The sequence below is a fragment of the Astyanax mexicanus genome, chromosome 23 (assembly GCF_023375975.1).
Source record: "Astyanax mexicanus isolate ESR-SI-001 chromosome 23, AstMex3_surface, whole genome shotgun sequence".
NCBI classification, from domain to species: domain Eukaryota; kingdom Metazoa; phylum Chordata; class Actinopteri; order Characiformes; family Acestrorhamphidae; genus Astyanax; species Astyanax mexicanus.
In genome coordinates this window covers 10,738,768-10,758,176 of record NC_064430.1, presented here as the reverse complement: position 1 = coordinate 10,758,176, position 19,409 = coordinate 10,738,768, and the positions used below count along the sequence as shown (strand labels likewise).

The window sequence follows — 19,409 nt, the reverse complement described above, 5'->3', positions numbered from 1 at the left end:
GTTTTTAATCACGGTTTTCATGCGATTTGGCATGTCCTCCTCCACCAGTCTTACACACTGCTTTTGGATAATTTTATGCCTTTACTCCTGATGCAAATATTTAAGCAGTTCAGTTTGTTTTGATGGCTTGTGATCATCTATCTTCCTATTATATTCCAGAGGTTTTCTGTCTCTGTCAGCAATATTTTACTGTTTAATTTATGCATTAATGTATTCGTTATTAGCCTTATAGTGTCCAAAATCCTACTTTTGCCAGTTCAGTGTGAGCTGTGTGTGTGTGTGTGTGTGTGTGTGGTGTGGGGGGGGGGGGGGGGGTTTGTTGTTGGGGTTCATGTTTGCACTCATGTTGCTGAATTTTCACTCCACACAATGCTGCAGCACACACACACAAAGGCTCTCTGTTCGGCCTCTTATCCCCCTCTACATCTTTCTCTCTCTCTGTGAGTGTGACAGCTCCAGTTCATGACACCACCATGCCCCTTCTCGTGAGCTACTGGCCCAGACTGCGGTCAGCTAGCGCTGGAGAGTCCACTCTAATTTCACGCTTACGACTGGTGATCTTATCCAACAAAATACCAGTTAAATCACTATAAATCAGTCCATTTCAACCACCCGTCTCCATTCTTTATGTGTAAAAAAAGTACTCAGTAGTAGTCTTCAACTCAGCCCAGTCTAACAGCATATCTCCCCACCATCTACAGACCACCGCACACAGACTCTTCATTAAAGCACTCTCAACACAGGAAAACACGCTTCAACAGGATGTTTCATCATGTCATGTCATAATTTTTTGTCATGTCAAAAAAAATTTAAGTCTATAATTTAGTCACTGGGCTCTTCATTCTATGACCCAGAGAAGCATTAAAAAAAGAATACCGAATCACAGGTTTCCATTCATTTCATTCAATAAAACTGAATGTAATTTTAGAAAACTAAAATTGAAAAATATGTATTGACAACACATAATATGTTTACCTGCGATTTAATGACAAATTTACCTCAGCAGTACAATTTTAACCGCAAATCTACCTCAGCAGTACAATTTAAATCACAAATTTACCTCAGCAGTGCAATTTTAATCACAAATTTACCTTAGCAGTACAATTATAATGGCAAAATTACCTTAGCAGTATCATTTTAATCAGAAATTTACCTCAGCAGTACAATTTTAAATCACAAATTTACCTCATCAGTATAATTTAAATCATAAATTTACCTCAGCAGTATAATTTTAATCATAAATTTATCTCAGCAGTGCAATTTTAATCACAATGTTACTTCAGCAATATACTTTTAATCACAAATTTACCTCAGCATTGCAATTTTAATCACAAATTTACCTTAGCAGTGCAATTTTTCATGAATCTACTACTCCAGTCATAAATGTACTTCAAAACTAAGATGAGATATGACTTAGATGGTCAAACAAGCTCCACACTGAGGACTCTCTCACCTTGTAAATATGTTCTTAATGCTATTATGCTTTTGGGAAACTGTACAAACCAGTAAAAACCACCAACATAATCAATATGTCGATATCAATGTATTTCATATTCAGTTTAGAACCATTTTAAAACTAACCAGAATACAATATATAAGTCACCCTGTTTTTGTATAGATAAAGATAAAACCACCAGTGTAGACATACGTTTAAATATTAATTTAATCAATTAATAATTTATTTAACTATATTTTAACCATTTTCTTAAAGAAAAATAAAGTAACTTCATGGAAGTCAAATTTCTATGGGTCCATTCAAAAGAATGATATACAATGTAAAGAGATTCATGGTGTATTTTAACAAATACTAATCAAAGGACACACAATGCTGCCTAGTAATTCTATATAGTAAACATAATAACCAGGAGAACATTATAGCTTTCCATCTTTTTTAAAAGCTTTACTTTATTTTTTTTATGTTTATTATGTTTACTATGTTATTATTACATCTGCCCTTGTCTGATTTTGTATTGCTCATCTTATCACCTTACAGCACTTCTAAATCATTATTAAAGAACAGCTCCCGCGGTCAGCCACACCGATAACATTACATCTGACTAACAAATCACCCTGCCCAAACACTGCACACCTACTAGCATTACTACCATTACCTACTCTAATACATACAACACATTTACAGTGATCTGTGGATGAACACAGCACCTCCATATACACCTATACAGTTTAAAAAATAAACAAACAACACTTAAAGTAAACTGCTTTAACAATTAATCACATACAGTAAAAAGAAAATCATAAAAAAGTAGATTGCTACATTGTTATTTTGGGATACTAAGTCATTGGTTTGATATACTCAGTCATTTGTATGCTCGCTCAATATTTTGAAATGGTTTCTCAATATTGTAAAATTATTGAGAGTTCTTTACTGATTTCACGTAACATGGGAATGATTTCCCACTATGTTGAGATGATTTCTAATTATTCTTAGATTGTTTATAATAATTATAGATGATTCACCACTACTTTTGGGAATTATTTTGATAACTTTTTCCAATGTAATATTTTAAGTTCTCATGATTTATCATCATTTGAGATGCTTCCTCATTATTTTGATATATTTTGTCACTATTTTGAGATGATTCATCATTGTGTCAGTATCATTTCAGATAATGTTATGATTCTTTACTCGATATTTTCAGACATTTTCTCAATGGTTGAGATTATTTTTGAATGATTTGCTTTTCATTATGTAATTACTTAAAATAATTTAATTATTTAAAACTTAAGACGAGTTCAAGACAATTTCTTTATTTTTCCATTTTTTTTACATGTTCTCGATATTTTCAGAAAAAAGTATTATATTGAAATTATTTCTTGTTGATTTAAAATTGTTTCTTAATATTTCAAATTTCAGTTTTTTTTCTATTAACTTTGTTAATAGAAAAAAAAAAAATGTTTCCATTTTTATTTCAAGTAATAGGCTTTAATACAGCCACTGAGAATAGTTCATTTGTTAAAATAAAAGTGCTGAATTTAATTTTATAACAATCTGGTCTTAGTCTGTTAAAAAACGATTTGGAGAGTCTGGTGGCTGGAGCTGAAAGCAGCAGCCAGAAGCTCCAGCCCCTCGAGCGTTCATTAGTACCTAATGCTCCAGGGAGAGAGACAGTGAGCAGGCCTACATCTTTCTTTCCCTTCTCTCTCTCTCTCTCTCTCTCTGTCTCCAAGCCAGATAGCCACTGCCTCACATTGTGCATCTGCTGGCGTTCTACAGCCCACTGCACATGAATGGCCCTGTCTAACCTTCAAACACACACACACACAAACACACACACACTCTCCATTTCTCTCTCTACAGGAAGTCACACAATCCGTACGTCGATGACATTCTGCTTGAGCTTTAATTAAGGATCTGTGAGGACAGAGGACAAATCAGCTCAGAAAGCCTGCTGTCTCTCTGTCCGTCTATCTACTAATAGACATCTGTCCACATTTACTGCTGATATGGGAAACACCTACACTAACACTACTACTGAAAAATCTACAGAATTCTTACAGTAAACTTAAACTAATACTAAATACATTTTTCTGTATAGTATACTGTATATAAAAGAAGCAGCCATAAAATTACCACCACCTACCCAATACTGAACAGGTCTCCCTCATGCCACCACAACAGATCAAACTGAACATTTAATGCATGAACTCAAGAACTAAAGAAATCTGAATGTGTCCTGTGGTATCCGGCACAAAGACATAATTAGCAGCAAATCCTTTATGGCCTGAATGTTGTTAGGTGGGCCCTATGGGTCACATCAGTGAGGCTTAGGTGCCCAATAGGACTGCAAGATAAATAATATTTTTCTTGTTATTATGATAAGAGTTTTATAATAGACACATCAATATAGAGAAAGGAAGAACAAGGAAGAGGGAGGTAGAGTAAGGTAGAGAGAGGTACACTAAGGTAGAGGGAGGTATAGTAAGGCTGAGTGAGGAAGAGTGAGAGAAAGTAAGTTACAGCGAGGTAGAGTGAGGTGAAGTGAGGTAAAGAAAAAATAATGAGGTAGAGCAATGTAGACTGAAGCTCGGTGAGGTCGCCTGGGGAACAGTGAGCTAGAATGAAGAAGGTTGAGCCAGAGCAAGGTAGAGTTAGATAGAATGAGGTATAGTTACGCAGAATTATGTATAATAAAGTAGAGTAAGGTATATCCACAGAGTAAGGTTAAGTGAGGAAGAATGTGTTAGAGTGAGATAAAATAGAGAGTAAAATACAATGTGGTAGGGGTGGGCGATATGGCCATAAAATAATATCATGATATTTCATGGTATTTTCGCGAGAACGATACTCTTGGCGACATAAATTAATGATTTTTTTTTTTTTTTCAAGAATACACTACTGTAACAAAATGAAAATTTTATTTTATTATTGCATACGATTTATGCCACACCCCTATCTGAGATATTAAAAAATACAAGGATTTGATCAGATTTCTAACAGAAGTCAACGATCCAGAATGTCACGATACTATTAATAATGCACTCCAAATCTCTCCATACATCCAGGATTAAAGTAAAATAAATGACACAGCACAGATATAATCTGTCTCTAGTAGATATATAATGGAAAATAAGAACATTGTGAATTTTTCTTTTGCTAAAAACAGTAAAAAAAGTAGCACCCTGAGGAGACAATTAGAGGTGGGTGATATGGCACGATATTTTTAGGGTGTAATATCGTACACGATATTCAAAAATGTTGGCGATATTATCGCGTACGATACGATATGGCACACCACTACAATGTGGTATATTGATGTATAGCGAGAAAGTGTGAGGTTAAGTGAGGCAGAGCAGGTAGAGTGAGCCAGAGTGAGGTACATAAAGGCAGAAAGAGTTAGAGCAAGGTAGGATATGGTAGAGTGGGCTACAGTGAAGTAGAGCAAGGTAGAGTGAGCCAAAGCATGGTAGAGTGAGGTAGAATTAGGTATAGTGAAGTAGAGTGAGGTAATGCTAGAGAGTGAAATTAAATGAGGTAGAATTGGCTAGAGTGAGATAGATCACTTTATGTGATAAAGTGATATATGTGTGAGGGAGACTTAATGTATCGTGTTTTAAATCGATATTGTCACTATCATACATCACTAGTACCCGTGACCCGCTTGCCAGTTCAGAAGGTGTTCCTTTTTTGACTACTTTTGGTAGGCACTAACCACAGAATATCAGGAATATGTTCTGACCCAGTTTTCTAGCAAATCACAATTTAGTTCTTTAGTTTCAACACATCACTGTTCATAATACACAGCCTTCATCCTTTACAAATGCTTCTCATGAGCCCAAGTAATGCCAAACAAATAAATGTTGGAGTCAGGCCTCTGGGGTGGTCTGTCCATTGTTCTGAGACCACCAGCAGCTGTTTTGTTTTTTCTTTTGTTTCCTTAGTAAATTGCCTTTATATTTTACAATTGTCATGTAGTACAAATACATTATTCATCTCCACATGTAATACTAATCCCATACCAATGCACTTTAGAGGTGTGAAAAACAGACTGAAAAGAATGAAAAGTAAGGAATAAAGGAAAACATGCAGAGTTCATTATTATTTGTATTATGACTGCTGAGCTTTCCATTTAATTTCCTGTCAATAACGTGTTATCATTATAATCCAAAAAAGCTGAAATATCAAATATTCTACTTTTACCCGAGCTTTGATTGAAAATGAAATGGGTTTTGGGTGGTCTCAATTTTTTACAGCAGTGTAAGTGTTGTTTTTGTCTCTAACTCTCTCAACCAAAACTCTACTAGATTGTGGGGTAAATTCTCAATACACCAACATGGATATTGGGGCAGTTTCCCAGACAGGTACAGTTGTGGTCAAAAGTTTACATACACTTGTAAAAAAACATAATGTTATGGCTGTCTTGAGTTTTCAATAAGTTCTACAACTCTTATTTTTCTGTGATAGAGTGATCGGAACACATACATGTTTGTCACAAAAAACAGTCATAAAATTTGGTTCTTTCATAAATTTATTATGGGTCTGCTGAAAATGTCACCAAATCTGCTGGGTCAAAAATATACATACAGCAACATTAGTATTTGGTTACATGTCCCTTGGCCATTTTCACGGCAACTAGGCGCTTTTGGTAGCCATCCACAAGCTCCTGGCAAGCTTCAGGTCGAATGTTTGACCACTCTTCTTGACAGAATTGGTGCAGTTCAGCTAAATGTGATGGTTTTCTTGCATGAACCCGTTTCTTTAGCACTGTCCACATGTTCTCAATGGGGTTTAAGTCAGGACTTTGGGAAGGCCATTCTAAAACCTTAATTCTAGCCTGGTTTAGCCATTCCTTTACCACTTTTGATGTGTGTTTTGGGTCATTGTCTTGTTGGAACACCCAACTGCGCCCAAGACCCAACCTTCGGGCTGATGGTTTTAAGTTTTCCTGCAGAATTTGGAGGTAATCCTCCTTCTTCATTATCCCATTTACTTTCTGCAAAGAACCAGTTCCACTGGCAGCAAAACATCCCCAGAGCATAATACTACCACCACCATGCTTGACAGTAGGCATGGTGTTCCTGGGATTAAAGGCCTCACCTTTTCTCCTCCAAACATATTGCTGGGTGTTGTGGCCAAACAGCTCAATTTTTGTTTCGTCTGACCAGAGAACTTTCCTCCAGAAGGTTTTATCTTTGTCCATGTGATCAGCAGCAAACTTCAGCCGAGTCTTAAGGTGCCTTTTCTGGAGCAAGGGCTTCTTTCTTGCACGGCAGCCTCTCAGTCCATGGCGATGTAAAACACGCTTGACTGTGGAGACTGACACCTGTGTTCCATCAGCTTCCAAATCCTTGCAGACCTGCTTCTTGGTGATTCTTGGTTGACTCTTGACCATCCTGACCAATCTCCTCTCGGCAGCATGTGATAGCTTGCGTTTTCTTCCTGATCGTGGCAGTGACACAACTGTTCCATGCACTTTATACTTGCGTATAATTGTCTGCACAGTTGCTCTTGGGACCTGTAGCTGCTTTGAAATGGCTCCAAGTGACTTCCCTGACTTGTTCAAGTCAATAATTCGCTTTTTCAGATCCACACTGAGTTCCTTTGACTTTCCCATTGTAGCTTTTGTAGCTGAGTCTAATCACTGGGTCAAATGAGCCCTATTTAAATGGGCTCATGAGAAGTCAACAGCTGTAGTCAATCAGAATCACTTACAAGAAGTGAAGAGGCCATGACATGAAGCTAATTTGATTGACACAACTCACTACATCACCAAAATTGACAAATTTTGTTGCTGTATGTATATTTTTGACCCAGCAGATTTGGTGACATTTTCAGCAGACCCATAATAAATTTATGAAAGAACCAAATTTTATGACTGTTTTTTGTGACAAACATGTATGTGTTCCGATCACTCTATCACAGAAAAATAAGAGTTGTAGAACTTATTGAAAACTCAAGACAGCCATAACATTATGTTTTTTTACAAGTGTATGTAAACTTTTGACCACAACTGTATTAAACCTAGTCCTGGACTCTATTTAGAATGCTGCATAGAGTTTTGGTTAAGAGATATTTTCTATTTCCATTGAAAGACCTAATATATATTTGAGGCAAATTCTTAATAAACAAGCAAGAATATTGGACCAGTGTCCCAGTCAGGGCTTAATCTTAAACCTAATCATTGAAAACTCCACAGCATTCCCAATTGAGATTTCCAATTGAAAGAAAAACCAAGCCCAGGACACGCCTTACTTTCTGCCAGGGAAATCAACTCATATGCCTAATCATTGTCTGGGAAACTGCCCATACGTCTCTTAACTAAACTCTTAAAGCAAATTCTCAATAAACCATTTAAAACATTGGGCCAGTATAATAGATTAGGATTTGGTCTGGTCCTGGATTAGTACACATAATTCTACATGGAGATTTTTCTTCGAAAACAAATTATAGTCTAGGACTATCCTTAATCTCTGTCTGGAAAACTGTTCATATGTCTGGAAAATCAACTCATAGGGCCAATTTCATGTCCCATATATGGATTACACCTAGTCCTGGACTAGTACACAGCATTCCGAATACAGATTGTCCATTGAAAGAAAAAAGAAGTCCAGGACTAGTTTTAATCCCTGGTTTGGAAATCAACTCATATGGCCTATTTAATTTTCCATACAGGGATAAAGCCTAGTCCTGGACTGGTACACAGCATTTTAAACGAAGATTTTCCAGTGAAAGAAAATTAGTCCAGGACTAGGCCTAATCCCTGTTTGGAAAATAAACCCATTGTATTTCCCATACAGCAGGGGTCAGCAATAAGCACCCCGCGGGACAGATGTGGCCCGCAAGCATGAAACATCTGGCCTGTGAGGTTGTTTGAACTATAGTGAACGATAATGGAAAAAAAAAATAATAATAAAATGCTTCTCTGGCAAGCTTTTTTTTGTTTACATTCCTTCCCTGTCTCTCTGTTGCGTTCAGTGTGACTTTAGTTTCCCCTTGTTTTAGTTTTTTATAAGGGCGTTTTTCCCCAGCCATGTCCTAATTCACTAGCCGGGGCAGCGATAATGTATAGGACCACGCCCCTGATGACAGTTCAGTGTTCGATCCAGCGTGAGGAGTAGTCTTTTTGTATTAATTTATTTTTTCCTTTTTTCTTGGGTTTACGTCCTTTGAGCTCAACTGTTCTGCAATTGGGTTCAACAACCCTCTGGGCTGGAGAGCTACTAGTCTGTAGCACTCCATCCCATCACACTTCATTTTCTAAAACAGATTTTTTTTTTTTTTGTGGCCCGCCACGCAATGGCTTGGAAAAAATCTGGCCCACAGCCAAACTTAACTGCCGACCCCTGCCATTCAGGGATCAATCCTAGTCCTGGACTAGAACATAGCATTCCAAATGAAGATTTTCCATTGAAAGAAACAATTAGTACAGGACTAGGCTTAATCTCTGTACGGGAAACTAAATAGGCTTTATTGGTTGATTTCCCAGACTGGGTTTAAGCCAGGACTAGGTTTAATCCCTGTCTGGGAAATCAACACACAATGTGCTAAAAGAATGGTAGTCAAACACAAAGCTAGCACCAGACAGGCTTGTGTATGTGAGTCTACCACTCGTTGATTTGCGTGCATCTGGCAGCGGGTTAGCAGTAGGTTTGTGTGTGTGCGCGCGAGAAAGAGAGCATGCATGCCAGCTTGTGTGTGTGTGTGTGTGTGTGTGTGTGTGTGTGTGTGCGTGCTTGCGCGTGTGTGTGTGTGTGTGTTAGAACTGGCAGGCACTGTGTGTGTGAGGCACTCTGAGCCCAGGCCTCCTGTGTCAGCAGCACTGGGCTGAGGGGAGAGACTGAGGCTGTTGCGTCAGAGAGAAGGGGGTGGGGAGGTGGGGGGTGAGAGAGCGAGCGACAGAGCGACAGAGAGAGAGAAAGAGAGAGGGAGCGAGAGACAGAGAGACACTCTCTTTGAGACACTCCTCTGACACTACAAGTGATCATAGCCTGCAGCAGGGGTGGCTAAGAGTGTTTTCCTCTTTCTATTTCCACTTCATCCCTCCCCCTCTCCCTCTTCCTCTCCCTTGTCCTCCCTGACTGCTTGCTCTTTCCCCTCCACCCCCCCACGGGCGAGTGCCCACCCGCAAACACGAACAAACATCCAGCCTAAACTGCACAAACGCACAAACGCACCACGCATCCACCCCCCACGCTCCGACCAGTCAGAGTGCACGCCTGCTGCAGTATCCCTTGGCTGGCCTGACCCACATCTTGTTATAGCCTTAAGTATGCTTAGCCCCGGTAAGTCCTGAGCACACTTCTGCCACTGCTAATCAGCTGCTACCTGCCTGTAGCCCTCCAGCTAGTAAGAGCTGAAGTAACACTCAACCACTCTGATTGAATAGAGTCTTTGCCCGTACTTCGCTGTCTAGATAGTCCAAGTCTACGTACAGTTGTCTAAGACGGACATTTCAGCTAAACAAGCGCTTGCTCTCTGGAGGGATAAGGTTAAATATTACACAGGCTCACAGGCAGGAAGCTTGAGTGCTTGACGTCAGCAATCGCTCTTTCCTCTAACTCCTATAACTACAGAAAGTAGTCCTGTATTTGTTTGACTACATTTATTTTACTTCTTCCACCCTCTTCCACCCCACAGGACCACATTAGACACAGCAGTGCTGTTGGAGTTCTTAAACACCTCAGTGTCACTGCAGCGAACTATGATCACTGATGACGGACTACAAGATGACCAATACTAACTGTGCAGCAACAGATTCAGAGCTTCTGTCTCTTACTTTACCTTTTCAACAATGTGGAACTGCTACAGTAGGTAGAAGTGTCTAATAGACTAAAGGATGAGTGCACACTGTGTTTAAAAACTCCAGCAGCACTGCTGTATTTGTTCCACTCACTCGTACCAGCACAACACACACTACTAACACTAACACACCACCACCATGTCACCCAAAGTCATATGTCAGCGATGAGAAAGTGAGAAGTGTCCTGACCATTAAAAAACAGGATGAAAGGAGGATAAGTATAAGTATACAGAGAAACAGAACAACTACTAAGAGCAATAAATATGCTCAGATGAGCTGAGGAAAATTGAATATCTTGTCCTTGACCTCCTTTCAAACCATGCAAGGTATCTTCCAGAATCAGTCACAATCACAATCACAATCAAGACAACACCCAACAACTCCATCAGAGATCTTACCTCGTGTGACTCATAGTATGACGGCAGTGATCGCTCAAATGCCAGGTTATCTCCTGGCTCCTTCTTTATTGTATCTCTCTTTACTCCTTCTTCTTCTGCTGTCTTATCTTGTTTGGTGCTGGTCCAGGATCTGCTGGAGGTCTCCTCGTGTACAAAAGCTTCCAGCTGGGGCAACAGCTCATCTCCCAAAAGATCATGTCCCTCTGCAATCCTGTCAATATCTTCAGACTGATGATCCATCAAGGTCTCATCAAGGCCTTGAAACCCACTGCAGCTTGACCCACTCGGGTTGGTGGCACGGTTCTCGTCCTGTTGTGAGAGGTAGCCGTTTGTGGCAGGGAAAGAGTCTAAGGCTTCTGAGAACATTTGAGAAGAACCATAGGTATCCTGTTGTGCTGGCTTGGACGTCTGTAGGGAACTGAAAGGGCACTCTTGCAGCTGCCTTCTAGGGATCTGAATTTGGCCTCTCTGCTGCTCCATTAGAGGATCTGACAAGAACGGGCAGTTGGAAGTCTGGCCACCATGATCAGAACCAGATGCAATTGCCGCAGTGGTGGTGGTCAACGTGACTGGGGCAACAGAGAGTGGATGGGATGCATTTGTCGCAGCAGGAGGATGCCCAGGGAAGGAGTATTGAGAGGGGGGAAAGGATGGAGCAAGGTTGGCTGAGCAGGATGACAGGGCATAGGTTTCAGGGGAAGACTGTACATGGAACCCCAGGTTATTGTCCTGTGCTTCAGAAACCCTTGAGAACCCTTGCAGCTCTTGAGCTAGCTGGAACCTACCATGTTGCTCAGATGTTGTGGGAATGATTGGTACCTCAGCATAAGGCTTAGGCCGAGAGCGAGGACCAGCATCGGCACCTGGATGAAAGGGACTGCCCTCTGGATTTACTGAGCTATGGTGGCCTTGGTGGGATGGGACATTGGATGGGCCATGGTAGTAAAAGTTTGTGTGCTGGTGCATACTCTGAGCGTTAATTTGTTGGTGTGGCATCTGGTGCTGGGCTGGCAGTTGATGCTGTCGGATTTGCTGACTTTGTTGGAGATGTGAATGTTGGTGATTGTACTGATGTGGATGCTGTGGATGTTGTTGTTGACCTTGATGGTGGTGAAGCTGTTGCTGGATTTGCTGCTGATGTAATTGCTGCTTAAGTTGTTGTTGTTGATGCTGCTGCAGATGCTGGTGGTAAGCATGTACTCGCTGTTCCCCCCATATAGGGCTGTTGCTGGGATACAGTCCATTAGTCTGAGATACTTGATTCATTGATGGCTCTTGAAAATGAGACTGCTGGTTCAAGAAAGGCCCTCCGACACTGTGATCACCCCCAGAGTTAGAGAAGGACTGTGGCATAGAGGTCTGTACCTTCATTCCTTCAAATTGTGCCATCGACTGACTGTAGTGTAGACCAGGCGGATTGGCAGAGGGCACTGAATTTGCGACCATCCCAGGGTGTTTTTCAGCCCCCACTGGATTCACTAAAGGTGGATCAAATCCCGAGCCTAGATCCAACTCATCCGCCAAAGATACTGAACCAGAGTCAAAACAATCCTGGGCCAAGCCCTCAAAAAGATTTGGGTCACCAAAAAAGTCCATTGTGGGATCAGTCACAGATTCACTGCATAGAGGCTTGGCTTCTACTGCAGTCTATACAAAAGAACAGCCACGTGGAATGTGTTTTAGAAGAGTGTCAGGGATCGTATAGCCACTGTGTGTCCATTGCAGAGGATCTAAAAAACAGAAAAAAAGGTTTTAGGAAAATCTGACAAACATATTACAGAGCTACTGAGCTATAGAATATATAGACTTGCAATGAATGTGATATTTCCATTCTCTAATGGTGCAAGATTGAAGGTAAACCAATCAAATCCATGCATCCTAAAAAGGCTAAGCATGACTTCACACTTGAGTCACTACTGACTTACACCGAAAGGACTGGGAATGCCTTCACTGAGTCACTGAAAATTTTCATTATAATTCTTTGTAGTGACTCGTAGATTCATCAAACTGAACTGAACATACTTCTATCACTTCTACAGTTGCAATTTGAGCAGTTCAGACAGATTTAAACAGTTATTTACAGCAACTTTTAAATTGTTATCACAGATTTGTACAGCTATTTCATTTTACACTGTGTTATTGTATTATTTATGGGGTGTAAGGGTATCATGTTGCTATCAGTGTTGCTAAACTTTAGCGCTCCACTGCTATCACATCAGCCCGGACAGAGTCGCCTACAGTGATGGCATAGTTACTTTGAAAAAGTAATCTGATTACTGATTTACACTTTAAAAAGTAACTGTTACTTTATGGATTACTTGATTTTAAAAGTAACTAAGTTAGATTAAATACCACAGCTAACACCCCCCCCCCCCACCCCCCAACCGTCGCACTGTTGTGTTTAAGGTAAGCATGTGATTGGGGGAGAGATTACAAGGACTAGGCAAAAGATTGTGTGTGTGTGTGAGGAGCAGAAGAAGTGAGGTGGACATAGAAAGGGAGGCTCGCTGTGTGAGTGCTAGTTTTAGCCTTTTAGCTCGCTAGCCTGTTGTTATTTTGCCGTGGATGTGGCCAACAGCAGCCATTAAAAGTTCCAGCAATAAAGCGACATTACTTATGTATATTTTTACTAAGGAAAATGACAAAATAGAACCGCACAGTGATTTGGATAAACAACTTTAATCTGATTACAGAATTAGACATAGTACCAAATCTACAGGTTCCTCAAGGGTCGTCCCAATTCTTAGAGGGATGATTTCACCACTTCCCATTGTAACCCTTGTAACACTGTTCAAAGGGGAAGGGTTATACTCAAAAACAAGGGGTAGGAGTACAAATTAGAAATAGGATTGGGCAACCGTGTCACACTACTACTAGGCTTTGCGGTTCTCTTCTGGGGCCCCACCTGCTGATGCACTTTCACTCTCAACTCACCAACATACACAAAAAACCCACCAGCAAGCACAGAGAGATAGACAGACAGCCTGCCCTGACCAACACTGACTGAGGAGGAGGTCAGTCACGACCTGCTGACTCACCACACACAAACACACACAAACAGAGCAGCGTCCAGCCCTGAGTTCACCTACAGCCCTCACACTGTAGTAAACAGTCTAGATTTTGCTTTATTTCATATTTCATTACTTTCTACTAGCAGCAAACTAGCACAGCCTGTGGAATCAACTTTTATATCAAGTTTTATATCAATCTTACTCCAACTAAAATCAACTTCATACTATAAACTATATATTCAAGTCTCACACGCCACATGTCTAATGTACAAACATACCTAATAAGGCCTGATATTTTTAATGATTCAACAATGATTTTCTTACTGATGTGAATGATTTCTATTGACAAGGTGATTCTTTCACACAGCTAAAATATTGTTGGACTAAGAACTTAAGGTCATGGAGCAACTCTGTGGGTGGTGTCCCTCAATCACTTCTACGAAAAGGAAAGAAAGAAAAACAATGTCACAAGAGTTCTGACAAACACTGGCCCATCTGCTGTGGGATTTTTCTCGTAGCTGCAGGTGTGGAGCTGGACCCATTACCAGCACTGGAAATCGCACAGGATGCCCCCTCTGCCCCTGCCTGTCAACACAATGGGAGACCGGCCAATTACTTCTGTTTTCCAAGACCTGTGCACCTGTTGTGAACCAGGAAGCAAGTCAACAACCAAGATAATCTGACAGCAGGTTAAACATTAGAATAAGAGGACCTCGTTGGGAAGATGTAGACCTGCGTGCAGCATTTAATAGCATAGCCTAAAAAATATCCCTGAAAATACCAGAGGAGTTCACTGTAAACTAGCACTTGACTAGCAGACAAAGTCATTAAAGGTGCACTTAACCCCCGCATTTTTGTTGATCCCACCATCAGTTCAAATTTTAAAAAGGCTAAAAAATGTGTGATCGGGTAGTTTGGGAGGGGCCCTGGATGATGTATGGGTTTAGGGTTGGGGCAGGAGGGAAGTACACGGACATATCACCCTCGCCTATAGCAGAGTTGATCCTGGGAGGGCAGTGCAGAGGCAGAAATTACCACAATAAAAGCATTTTTTAAAGGTTAGGAAATGTTTCTAAAAAATGAAAACAGGACGGGTATGTTTTATTACTTCAAACGAACACATTTCAGCTATTAAAAGAAAAATATGGTTTAGGGTTTAGTGGCTCTTTAAGGGGTGATTTCATGCAAGCAAGTAAAACAACACTATTATCCAGAGGGTGGGGTTAATACACAGCACAAAACAAATCACTTCTGACACCAATCTTTACATCTAAACTAATAATTAAAAATTGATACTTTGTTTTTGAAAAATTCTACAGTATTGCAAAACAAAATATCACAATAAATCAATATATCAGTATTTCCTAGTGCACAGGTACAGTAGTCACATGACATAATGTGCAATGTCCTGTGCAATTTTAAAATATATATTTGTTACTGCTTGATACAAAAGAATCCAAAACATAATATATATTTCCATATTTTTGTTTATTTTACTCCAATCTTTGGTACCCAGAGGGAATAATTAATATCATGACACATGCTGGATTATTAACTTCTGGAGAAATATGGTGAAAAATGTTTATATTTTAAAAATATCGCAATATATATTGCATGACAACAGAATAATGAAATCTCATATATTTTTCAATGTCGTACAGGTCTTGACCAAAATTTGCTTAAAACTAAATCAGTGATGCCTGATCAGAATTATATTGGCATTGGCCAATAATTGCTTTTTTTTTAATCATCTGCATCAGTCAGTTTCGAAAAGCAAGTTACGCTGACTGAGCAACTACAATTGGCCGACACTGTCCGTACTATTTTGAAATCCACAGGTTTAAGCTAATTTAGGCTATTAAAAGTTACATTTGTTTCTAAAGTTAAGTAGAGGCACTATGAAATATGAAATTTGAAAATATTATAAAACATTTAATTTTTAATAGGGATGAACCCAAACTAAACTAAAAACCTTCTTGTAGTTTTCTCCAAAAAAACATGAAAAGTGTTATTTCTTGCCTTTTTCGACTTCCGAATTCTGGATGCCAAATATTTAAACAATGCATTTCTATTTTTTAAATATGTAAATTGCATTTTATTCACCACTGTATAACTGTTATCATGTTAAAATATATGAAAATATATAAAATAATGATCATTTTACAAATAGGTAAGTGTGTGAAGTGTTGCCAGTATTATTATAATTGTAGAATTAAATTTATGTCACATTACCAGGTGTACTGTTAGCTGTACTTTTTTTAGCTGTTATCTTTTTTATAATGAATTATGTTCTGCCAGTTGTAACTCCTGTTTCATCTCATTTACTCTACCAACTCTAATGTGACAGTTTTACCCTGAGATACTCCACACCAGCTCACAGATTTCTGTTGCAGAAAGCCTTTGTGAGAGATGGCCACTCATCCATCTACAAATCTGACTCATCCTGAAACCAGGTAGAGATGGGCTTTTGTCGCTGTCCTGATCTGAGGCCAGTTTTTCATTTCACTGGTTACGCTCAAAGATACGGTGGGGGTTTAGGCGCAGCTGATCTGAAACCGAAGCTCATTCATTCTCCCTTGGTGCACACACACTCACACACACACACACACACACACACACACACACACTTCAACCCGTGGAACAGGTGGCAAGCTGGCAACTGCACTTTCAAAAGACGCTCAGATGTAAAGTGGGACAAAAGGAAGAGTCACTGCAGGAGAGGGTTTCTTTTCACCGTTTAGAGACTCTTGAAGATGAGTTTCCTATAAAACGGGTTTCTGCTGCAGGCTTAAGCTTCAGTGTAATGTTTAGGGGTTAAAGCTGATCTGTAATTCTAGATATGTGGTTTAAACACACAGAACTAGCTGATGGCAGGCGTCAATCTACTCACAAGCAGAAAACAAGCAGGGAACATTTAGAGTAGCAATATGACCATATTTCAGAGGTATTGCAATTAAATACTTTAGCAGAAATAGGCAAGAAGGATAGAAGAATAGAAGGAACACTCCTGGCACTGGTGGTACATGTGTATCATCACACGAGTGCCTATATATCATGGTATAGAATGATCCTAAGTGCACTATTGTGATTATGCTACAGTACTACTATTAGGGGTGGGACAATATATCGATATTGTGAAAAATCGTATCATTTTGATCATATCGTATCAATATATGATGTCAAATATCACTGCTTCATTACTCCACAAGGTTTGCTTATTTAGGAGTGTTTAATTCTCTTCAGAAAATTGTCTTGCTAAAAATCAAGTATCACAAATATAAATCACAGTATTTTGATATACTAATCATTATTGTGTGCAATGTATCATTTTAATATTATATCATGAGATGCCCTGTGATTTTGACCCTTAACCCTGACCCTTAAATACTACTAGATTATTCCACACATTTATGATTCTTATGATGTTACAGTTTTTCCAAGCTGGATTACTCACTGATAGCTGATAACAGGTCGGCGTCACTGCATGTGTTATGTCTGTAAGTTAAGTTATGAAGCTCAGAAGACCTATATGTAGCTGTCATCTCAATGTTAGCCTCAGGAGGGTTCTGACTGATATTTAAATATTAAAAAATGTTTAAAAATCTTATCATATTTATAGAAACATTATAGCACTGCGAAAAACTATTGCTAGCATATTATTGTCTGGTCATATTTAAAATTCTTGCTGTTTGTATAATATTTTGTGTGCATTTATTCTTCTTATTATTAGAATATGTTGAGTTTACTATGTATAACGTCAGTAAAAAATATAAACTTATTATTAAAACTGTATCTTTCATCCTTAGCATGTCCCTAGCTCATTAATTAAGGAGATTCTACTCGATCGAGTCTTTAAAAAGACAAAAGACATCAAATAAAACACTACACCATCACTGACTGTAGACTGGCATGCAGGTTTCTATGCTTTAAAAACTAAAAGATTTAATTTATTTTATATAAATATATTAAATCTAAATTAAGTGCCGCTACTGATGCATTGGTCTTTATGCCGCTGGCTAAAATATCTGTGAAGTTAATTTATATGGAAACAAACATGCAGGGACGATATTAAGTTCAACAAGCATTATTGATTCATTGTCCATATATTGCATGATAAATCAATATTGTAAATAGTGTGACAGGCCTAAAGTGGTGCAATTTTGTTTATTTCAGCTTGTTCATAAACATCCAGAAAAGGAAATACCTTGACAAGTACCGTGTACCATCAAATTTACTTAAAGGACAATGATGTGTTTTTCCCCATATCGCCTGCTGTACTCTCAGGATGACTAGATCATCCATTTGAAGACATCGACCCCCAGACCCTGCGTCTCCACAGGCTACTTAACGGCCATACGATGAGCAACACTCACTCTCATGCTGTGTGGGGGAGCAACAATGCAGGGTATTTTCTCTTCTTGACTCACAGAGCTAACGGAATATTATAGCCTATGATAATCTACCTACCCCTGTGTTCTCCCTTCTCACAGCCTTTCAGTAAATGACCACGTCTGTCGTGTGTAGTCTGGATCAGTAACCCGAGCGAGAGAAAGACCCAGAGATGCCGCACAATCAGCAACAGGTTACCGGGAACTTGCTCAGGTTCCCCCACAGCACAGAGTTTCCTAATCAGCCAGGCAGCTCAAGGGGCCCTCATTTGTTTATCACTGGTCGTCCAACAACACACTGTATCTTAAAGCAGCCAGCAGTTGCTGCACTGAGGCTGCCAATACTCTCGATATCAGGCACTGACTGTTTTCAGCGACTGCCGCATGTTCCAGACCCTGCGTCCACTGCAATGGACAACATCTGTTTTCTTATTTCTTATTTCTGTGTATTCTTGCATTTAAAACAGACTGAGGCCTGTTGTCCAAAAGAATTAACATTTATCAGCCAATCAAAGAGCAGCTAAACCTAGTATACTGCACTGGGCAAATCGCATAGTGATAACAGCTTAGGGATGATTTGTGAAATAAAAAGGCCATAACTTGTTGAATTGGCTTGTTGCTTGGGAGCCATGAAACATCTACTACTACTACTACTACTGGTTGTTGTAGTGCAGTGGAAAAAATCCACCACCTGCTTGTGAGCATTCACATGCTGTGGGAGACGGGGGTTCAGTTCCTGCTCTGAGTGATTGAATGCGGTGCTATACCAATAAGACTCCCTGGGCAAGACTCCCAACACTACATTGGCCTACCTCTTTAACAGAAACAACCTTGTAAGTCGCTATGGATAAGAGCATCAGCTAAATGTTGTAAACTTAAATGTAAATGTACTGATCTTTGAGCTATATAATCAAACTTTATTTTATTAGAAAAAAAAAACATCTAGGTATAGTAAAGTTGGCTTTATTAGTTAACCAGCTTAGCTACTATCAGCATCCCCGTTAAACGAAATTTAATTAATCTATAATACTGAATACGGGTGAAGAGGACTAGTGACAGCGCGAAGGGATCAGGTTCTATAATTATAAAGTTTGTACTGACTACAGTACTGACTAAAGTACAAACTATGAACAACGCTCATTTCTTTGCTTTTATGTTATTGTAAAGTTATTAAAGCACAGCTCCGGTCAGTCTGAGAGGGTTTTCTGCTGAGTGCTCACCGTTATTAGCCGGGGTGAGTCTCCCTCACTGGGAACTAGATAACCCTAAAGTCGCTGTTAGTTCAGAACCACGGCAGCGAGCGGCTGATTTAGCTCCTCCCTCCACTGAGACGTAAAACACAAAAATACTGCT

General features: G+C 39.5%; 1 protein-coding gene across 6 annotated transcripts in view; it reads right to left on the bottom strand.

Moving 5' to 3' along the window:
* chd9 (chromodomain helicase DNA binding protein 9) overlaps window positions 1-19,409 on the bottom strand; it is a 109,678-nt gene that overhangs the window by 89,003 nt on the left and 1,266 nt on the right. For all 6 annotated transcript variants that reach the window (XM_022667060.2, XM_049471402.1, XM_022667052.2 and 3 more), the window contains exon 2: window positions 10,658-12,387. In XM_022667060.2, the coding sequence (XP_022522781.2) occupies window positions 10,658-12,253 (1,596 nt within the window). In that variant the 5' untranslated portion in view covers window positions 12,254-12,387. The remainder of the gene's footprint in view (window positions 1-10,657; window positions 12,388-19,409) is intronic.